Genomic DNA, 9,018 nt, shown 5'->3' with positions numbered 1-9,018 from the left:
TATTTATTTTGCCGGTGGGTGAAATAAGCTAGTTTCCTGCCCTGGCTTGTGCCGTACCTGTCTCTGATTTTGTCTGACCCACGCTCACTCCGTTTCTTGTTTTAACATGACTGACTCTGGCCTGTAGTGGTTGGTTTTGTCTCTCTGCATGCGGCTCGGTCAGGACCCCCTCCACCCCCCTTCAGTGTCTTCAGTGTTTTGGGGGTCATGATAATGTGTTCACGTCCTCTCCTCACCCCCATGCCCCCTCCTCTCTCCTGTCTCTGCACGCCTTCCCTGCCCCATATGTCTGTGTGGCACCGACGGACGGACGGTGGGCGCTCCGCCTCCTTACCCTCTTCCTCTCTTCGCGTCCCCAAGGACTCCCATCGGGGGAGACACCTGCGCCTGTCTCGCCCCGCGGCGGGCAGCGGAGGAGACAATAGCGTCAAGGAGGCGGGCAGCCCTCCTGCCATGTCAGACCTCCTTCCCACTGAGCGCCCCAAGCAGGGGGAGGAGGGGGGTGACGTGAAGGAGGAGGAGGATGAGGGAGAGGTGAAGGAGGAGGAGGAGGGAGAGGGAGAGGTGAAGGAGGAGGAGGATGAGGAGGGAGAGGTTAAGGAGGAGGGAGAGGAAGAGCTGAAGGAGGAGGAGGAGGGAGAGGTTAAGGAAGAAAAAGAAGGTGACAAGGAGGTGGGGGAGAAGGGAGAGGTAGAGGACGATGGAGATGATGAAGAAGGGGTAGGAGAGGAAGAGGAGAAGGAGCAAGTGAGCCAGCAGAATGGTGAGGTAGAAATAAAAGAGGAGCTGGGGAGGGAAGACGGCGAGGAGGTGATACAGAATGATGAGGAAGGAGAGGTGGAAAGCGAGGGAGAGGAGCATGAGGAAAGGACGAAGGTCGACGAGGCGGTAGAGAGATGCGAGAAGGAGGGAGGAGAGGCCGATGAGAGGGTGGAAGAGGAAGAGGTGGAGAAAGATGAAAAAGAGGAAGGGAGCGAGGAAGTAGCAGAGAGACGCAAGGAGGGAGAGAACAGAGAGACAGAAGAAGCACAACAGGACAAGGAGGACAAACGGGAAGAGGGCGATGCTGGTGAGGAGAAGGCAGAAAGGGAGGGAGGAGGGGAGGATGATGAGGAGAGGGAGAGTGTTGAAAAAGAGGAAAGGTGCGTCAGAAGCGTAGACGAGGCACCGTACCTAGAAGAAGCAGAAGATTGGGAGAGCGAAGAGGTGGTGGAGAGGTTTACAGAGAAGAAAGACGAGGGTGAGAGGGAGGTAGAGGAAGATGAACAGGTGAAAGACAGGGATGAGGAGGAGAGCGAGATAGTGGTGGAGAGATGTTTTCACCAAAAGAGGACAAACCAACGTAGAACCAGGCAGGTGGAAAATTCTTCTGGGAGCGAGGCAGAGGAGGATCGCAGGGTGGAGGAGAGGTGTGTAGAAAACGAGGGAGATGAGAAGGAAGAAGGGGACGTTGAGGAGAAGGAGGAGGAACGAGGAGAGGAGAGCGAGGTGCTGCAGAGCAATGACGAAGAGGCTGAGGCAGGGGAGGGGGAGGAGGAGGAGGAGGAGGAGGAGGAGGAGGAGGAGGAGGAGGAGGAGGAGGAGGCTTTGGAGAGATGTACCCTGAGTCAAGAACAGCCAACGGAGGGGAAGGGAGAGGAGAGTGAGGCGGTGGAGAGATGCAACACAGAGGGGAAACGGGAGGTGGAGGGTGAGAGCGAATCGGAAGGCTTGTCGTTGTCGGATAGCGAAGAGGAAGTGGTTGAGAGCTTCGAACAGGAAGGAGTTAATCTCGGAGCTGCCAAGAAGAGTACGATTAAAATACCCGACAAAAAGGAAAAGCATCTGCTCGCTGGCAAGACCAAGAGCATGCCCAAAACATGCCCCCTCCCAGCAGAGGTAGGGTTCTTTGTACTCTGGCTGTGTAACCCCCCCCCCCATCCTCGTGTGTATTACCCCCCCCCCCCCCCCCCCCTCCCCCCCCTACCTCTCCTCTGCATGCATCATGCACAGGCCTGTACCTTTCCTCGGTCCACTGTCCTTGGGCCGCTGCTATCCACCATGAACACTTCCCCCTGGATGATGTCATTACATCACGTGGGAATAAGGCAGTCAAAGTCAAACATCCAGCCAACCAGCTCTCTTTATAAGTCAAACATCCAGCTCTTTATGTGAGCCCCTGAGAACTTGGATAGGAGCGTTCTGCTTCCTTCCCGCTGCCTTTGTCCCTCCCTCCACAGTCCAGGCTTGTGTTGGGCTTCATTAGACTGTAGGCTGTATTGTGATTTTAGAAACGTGATGTGTTTTGCACTAGGAGTGTGTAACTAGACCCTGGAACACACCCCGCTCCCTCCATCTTCTCAGTCTGCTTGTGTTGGTTGCAGACTGCTTAACTGTTTGCTTGTCTGACCGCCCTCTACTTGACTAACTGCCTGTCTGTGTGTGTGTGGGTGTTTGTGTGCATACATTTAATCTTTCTGCCTGCCTGCTTGCCTAACTGTGTTTTTCTATCTACTACTATTAATGGCAGCATGCTCCAATGTCTTCCATGATGTAGTGTAGGTTTGTGTGTGCGTGTGTGGTTATATGTGTGTGCACGGCTGTGTGTACATGTGCACACATACATACCTAGTGAGGGTATGATTGTTTCAAGCCTGCTCGTGTGTGTGTGTGTACGTGCGTGTGTACGTGTGTGTGTGTACGTGTGTGTGTGTGTGTATTTACAGGAGTCTGAGGCCAGTGAGCACATAGCTTCATCCTGCACAGATGACGTTAAGGTACCAAAACCAAATATTCACATCACACACCACATTTGATAGAAAATATGTTATTATGTATACATACCGGTTAATTGGTTAACACTCATGGTCTACCCACCAATCCATCCATCCATCCATCATCCATCCATCCATCAACCATACATCCATCAACCATACATCCATCCATCCATCAACCATGCATCCATCAACCATACATCCATCAACCATCCATCCATCCATCCATCAACCATGCATCCATCCATCCATCCACCCACCCATCCATGCTTCCATCCATCCATCCATCTACCCACCCATCCATCCATCCACCCACCCCTCCAACCATCCAACCATGCATCCATCCATCCATCCACCCACCCCTCTAACCATCCATCCATCCATCCATCCATCCATTTATTACTTAATTCATAACCATTGTCATTGTCATTGTCTGATCTCCTCCCTGTCTGGTGTCCAAGCTGTCAGAGAAGGTTCTGGACCTGAAGGACCTGTCTCCTGCTGTCAGTCCCCTGGAGAGAGAGGAGGAGGAGGAGGAGGAGGAGGAGGAGGAGGAGGAGGAGGAGGAGAAGGAGAAAGAGAAAGAAAAAGAGGAGGAGGAGGAGAAAGAGGAGGAGGAGGAGGAGGAGGAGGAGGAGGAGGAGAGAAAGAAGAGGGCAGAGGCTGCAGAGAGGTCTGTAGTAGTAAACTTCACAGTGCTGTGTTGTATGACTCTTGATCTACATTGTAAGGATGTGCTCTCACTGTTTAATTTAGACTTTCATAGTCAACTTTAAAATGTAGCAGTTTCGTCTTTTTCACACTTGAACATGTTAAACATTTAGCTGAATTGTTAGAAATATGTTTTGCTTGAAATAAATGAAAGCTACTCATTTTACACAATTTGATTACCCTACTAGTAATCAGTCTAAACAAAGACAGCGGACAGATATAAGTTGACAAACACTGATGAATTGATTATTTGGTCTTGATAGCTACAGACTAATCTGTATGATGATCTGTAATGGTGCAGGTCGCTGTTACATTGTGTTTCGAATTGTTTCTCTCCAGGCGTCTTCAGGGTACAGGTGGGGATGACACCTCAACCGCAAACGTTGACAGGCTTCTTGTACACCAGTCGAGCTCCTCCCCCTCCATCTCTAGCCCCTCCCACTCAGAGCGAGAGGTGGGGCCCCGTCCGAAGGCAGAGGGCCTCAGCGCCTCTCTGGGGCTCCAGAGGCCCGAGACATCGAGGGGCAGGCTGGTCCGCAGCTCCAACACCCAGCTCAGAGAGGCCGAATCCCCCTTACGAGGCCAAGAGAGGCCCCTAGGAGAGGAGCTGGGCTGGAAGTCACGAAAGGAGGGGAGAGGAGAGAGGAAGGAAGAGACGAGAGACAGGAGGAGGAGGGAGGGGGAAGAGGAGAAGAAGAGGATGGAGGATGAGGAGGAGAACGGAGAACAGGAAAGAAGAGAGGAGAGGGAAAAGAAGAGGAGGCTTAGGGAGAAAGAGGAGGAGGAGAGGAGTGAGAGGAGTAGGGCCAACAGAGAATTGGAGGAGGAGAGGGAGCGTGTCAAGAGGGAGAGGGAGAGGGAGGAGAGGATGCACCTCCTCCAGGAGGAGCTGAGGAGAGACGAAGAGGAGGAGGAGAGGAAGATGAAGGAGGAGAGCGAGGAGAGAGTCAGGTAGGCATGCAGAGCACACAGCTATAAACTATAAAAAGGATTTGTGACCCGTACAGGGAAACTTGCCAACATTGAATATATCAGTTAATAGTGAGGCCAAACTGGGGGCCGCACTTGCTGGTGGGTTCCTAATCTCTCTCTTCTCTCTCTCTTCTCTCTCTCTCTCTCTCTCTCTCTCTCTCTCTCTCTCTCTCTCTCTCTCTCTCTCTCTCTGTCTCTCTGTCTCTGTCTCTGTCTCTGTGTCTCTCTCTGTGTCTCTCTCTCTCTCTCTCTCTCTCTCTGTATATATATACACACACCACCAGGGCTCTGCGTCAGCGCCTCCAGTCTAAGGGCAAAGAAGAGGAGAGCAGGCTGAGTGAGGAGTCTGACAGCAGGCTACAGGAGCTCCGAGACACTGCCCAGAGGGAGAGGGACAACCAGCAACGCCTGCTCAGGTTAGACACACACGCACGTACACACAGCACACAGCGCACACACACACAACCCGCAATGACCTTCTGTACAATTTAAAGTAATGTCAACTCCAATTCAACTCAGTTCCTTTCATCAACGCATTCCACACAATCGTGCAAATCACTTCACATTTTTTAAGGCATAGTGTGTGTGTGTGTGTGTGCGTGTGTGTGTGTGTGTGCGTGCGTGTCCTCAGAGAGGAAGCTGAGGCAGTGCTGAAGGAGGTACGTGCCACTTTGGAGGCAGAGCGAACATCGGAACGCGATAGGCTGGAGTCCCAGTGCAGGCGGGACTTGGAGCGTCTGAGGGCTGAGTCGGAGGAGGAGATCCAAGCAGAGAGGCGGAGACTCCAGGGAGAGAGGGAGGAGAAACTGAGCTCGCTGAAGTCAGAGGTGAGGGAGACGGGAGCACGGGAGGGAGATCCTTGCAGTTTGGGTTTTGATTTGTTATTTTTATACACCAAGCGCACACGTTTCTACATCTGTCATTCACCTACATTAAATAGTCCTGTTAGCATTTCTCATTGTAACCAATGGGAACAGCTAATTGTCAGGTTGTAGCTAGTGCAGGGTTCGCACAAGGTCCTTGAAGTGCTTAAAGTGCTTGATTATAAAAAAATAATGTAAAGTCAAGGCCTGGAATTCCTTGAAAACGGCCCATTTTTTAACAAGGTGCTTAAGAAGTTTTTCTTCCGTTTTAATCAAATCTGACTAGTCGCTGTCTCTTGCGCTCCAACTGCTTTTCCTCATTTCTTCGCGTGTGATGCTCTAGCTTGCTCTAGCTGACAAGCAGGCCAAGAAGATGCTTAAAAAACAGCATTTAAAAGTTAATTGTATCCTTCGAGTGACATCCTTGAAAATGAAAAATAGTGCTCGGAAAAGTACTTAAAAGTAATTTAATTTAATTTTGCAATGTCTGTGGGAACCCTGCTAGTGGTAGTCACTGGTTTGAATGATGCATGTTGCCAGTGCAGAAACCTTTCTCACCACAATGGGCTCCTGGTGGGTTGAGTCACATTTTATTGAATGTAAACAATACATCATTTCTGTATTTGCATTGTGTGAGCATTTCAATTCAGTGATAAAATACTTGCATTTTGGTGACTTTAAAGTGGCAGTTTGAATTGGTCTGAAATGTGTGTGTGTGTGTGTGCGTGTGCGTGTGTGTGCGTGTGCATGTGTGTGTGTGTGTAGGTCAGAAGCACAGAGAGACGGAGAGAGCTGATGAGCCCACGGCCTGAGCAACAACTGGTAGAGTACCAGCGAGAGGTGAGAAGACACACACACGCACGCAGGCACGCACGCAGGCACACACACACACACACACACACACACACACACACACACACACACACACACACACACACACACACACACACACACACGGTCCTCCTCTGTAATGACAGACAACCTGTCTCCAGTTGGGCGATGTGCTCCAGGAGGTGCGGGGGGAGGTGCAGAGGGACCATGACAGGAAGGTGGAGCAGCTGAGAGGAGATCACCGGAGGGAGCTGAACAGCCTCAGAGAGAAGCACCTGGAGGAGGTGAGCAGAGAGCTGCAGTTGCAATTTTACCACTGGGGCACCAGGGGCACGTGCCCCCCTGGAAATCTCAGGTGCCCCTGAGGTGCCACCCCAGATATTATTATCTTTTCTTTATAAAAAAAATATAACCTTAACTAACCTTACTGTCATCATGCACTTGTCCTAATATACTAACCTACACTGTAGCACTCAACACTTTGATGAACATTGTTACTCAGCTGATAGAGCTGTGCCCTTCCTGATGACTTGTCGCTTTGGATAAAAGCGTCAGCTAAATGACTAAATGTATGTGCCCCCATTGTGCTCCTGCCCTAAATGACTAAATGTATGTGCCCCCATTGTGCCCCTGCCCTAAATGACTAAATGTATGTGCCCCCATTGTGCCCTTGCCCATATTGGCGCAAGCTGATGCAAATTTAAACCAGTCCGTAGCACTCTAGTTACAGTAGTTACACAGGGGACTATAATCTGCCGGCGCGGAAGGAATAAAGGATACATAACCTCAAGTTCAATGTGGGTTCTTCTGAACCGGTCACAGCTGATGTCGAAATGATTGACAACCATTATAGGTGTAGCCAAGGAGCGCATTTTGACTGCTTCAAGAAGCAACCCTTGACAACTCCAGCGCTGATTGCAATTTGGAAGTGCAACGACGACAGACTGAGAAGCCGGGTGTATAGGAGCCAAAGCACTCATGAGGTATACCTTATTTTTATTGGCTTAGTTGCCTACACTGTTAAAGTCTACATTTCAGAATACAATGGGGCTTAGCTGTATATTTAGGTTATTGTATTATATGAATGTTTATATGTTTATTTTTATAACCTTACATTGAAACGGCATTAGGAATATTGATTGGATTTAGATAAAGTCATTGAACCGTCTTATTTAGCTCAGAACTGTTTATAGGAAATTTGTGTCACTTTCCCTTTAGAGGCGGCAAGTTGATTTTTACGGCTTTCAGGTGTGGAGGAATTTTGTCATGTGTCGAGTCGGCTGTGATTTTGGAGACTGGGAAAATACAGTTTTCTTACCTTGTAGTAGTGACGTGAATATTTCGTGGCAGTAAACAGCCAAACAAGTTTTAGTTTAGGAAAATAGCTTTAGGATCACTTCTGTAAAGAAAGACTTCGCTGTGGAAGAGAAATAAACCATTTGGATATCTTTGTTTTACACCGGAGCGGCTGTGGACATTCTTTTTCTTTATCAATGAACGTACTACTCACGAGTAAGCAACTTTAACCAGTAGAGTGGACCGTCGGCCCTCATACCGGGTGCACTGCAGATTCAGTCAGAACAACTTCAAGAAGACAAACTTACCTCACTGCTTTCATGTTCAACCCAGATTCGGCTCAAACAAGGGACTAAACACGTTTCGCAATTATGCCACATCAATGTGGAACACCCTACCCACAGCCGTAAAAAAAAATTAATACCACCTTCAAAACCGCTCTCAAAGAAAGACAAAGAGCACCTGGCTCCCGTAAATGGCTAAACCCCCCCTCCGACCCACCCACCCCCTCCGAAATAATGTACAGTTTCCTCCCCCTCATATGTATATATTTTTTGTTAGGATCTCTATTTAACAGTACTGTATATTTGCATATCTTGTATGTCACAAATGTAACAGTACTGTATATCTATGTCATGTAGATGTATGTCATAAATGTCATGATATATATCTGTATGTTGTCGTGTATGTCATAAATGTCATTATGAATTGAAAATGGGGGACCCTGATTTAAACAAGATGAAAGTCTGTCTCTGGTCTGCATCCCCTTAACAATTGTGTGTATTGAGCCGTACTGTATTGTACTCATTCTGCAATCTGGTAATAAAGTTTCCAATCAATCAATCAAAAAAGGTCAGAGCCGGACATCAAAGAGTCAATTATAGGTTGCTATACATGCCTGTATAGCAATATACAGAAGATATGTATATATGCCTCAAATTAATAATAATGCATAATGCTGGTTAGTTACATAGCAGGGGACACAAACAGGCTGGATAAACTGGTCAGGAAGGCCAGTAGCGTGGTTGGGGTGGAGCTGGACTCCCTAGCGAGGGTGGCGGAGAGGAGGAGCCTTGCTAAGCTCCAGGCCATCAGGGAAAACCCCTCCCACCCACTATACACAGACTTGGCTGACAGGAGGAGCATGTTCAGTGCCAGGCTCACACTACCCAAATGCAGCACTGAACGGCACAGGAAGTCCTTCATTCCAACAGCCATCAGACTACTATACAATGCATCACTGTGCCTCACTGCATCACTGAGCATAGAGTGACAGTTACTGTTGTGAAGGATCAGATTAAACCGAATATATATATTTATTTATGGATATATATTTAATAGTATTTGTATATCGTTTGATATCCCTTGTATATTCCTTGTACATATACACTGAATATCCCTTTAGTCTACTAACAGCCCATAATAGTTTCATTCTCTCATTGGACAAGAACTTGGCGCCAGCAGCCAAGCCCCTTGGTTCAAGTTCAATCGTGCCGACGAACATGTCGTTACTAGCCCGGTTCCGCGTAGGAATACGTCTGGCGAAATACGAATGGTACTATTTGTTCACAGCGCATATATATATGGCGCAA

At 48.6% G+C, this 9,018-nt stretch overlaps 1 protein-coding gene across 1 annotated transcript in view; it reads left to right on the top strand.

The window, feature by feature from the left end:
* Positions 1 to 9,018, top strand: part of cep164 (centrosomal protein 164) — a 101,954-nt gene that overhangs the window by 57,249 nt on the left and 35,687 nt on the right. The window contains exons 9-16 of the mRNA XM_084308752.1: positions 2,706 to 2,756; positions 3,215 to 3,275; positions 3,381 to 3,426; positions 3,804 to 4,415; positions 4,721 to 4,852; positions 5,068 to 5,263; positions 6,065 to 6,139; positions 6,292 to 6,414. Of these exons, the coding sequence (XP_084164878.1) occupies positions 2,706 to 2,756; positions 3,215 to 3,275; positions 3,381 to 3,426; positions 3,804 to 4,415; positions 4,721 to 4,852; positions 5,068 to 5,263; positions 6,065 to 6,139; positions 6,292 to 6,414 (1,296 nt within the window). The remainder of the gene's footprint in view (positions 1 to 2,705; positions 2,757 to 3,214; positions 3,276 to 3,380; positions 3,427 to 3,803; positions 4,416 to 4,720; positions 4,853 to 5,067; positions 5,264 to 6,064; positions 6,140 to 6,291; positions 6,415 to 9,018) is intronic.

This window comes from Notolepis coatsorum (assembly GCF_963971535.1).
Source record: "Notolepis coatsorum genome assembly, chromosome: 1".
NCBI classification, from domain to species: Eukaryota; Metazoa; Chordata; class Actinopteri; order Aulopiformes; family Paralepididae; genus Notolepis; species Notolepis coatsorum.
The sequence above is the reverse complement of the archived record's forward strand: the minus strand, read 5'-3'. Positions and strand labels throughout refer to the sequence as shown.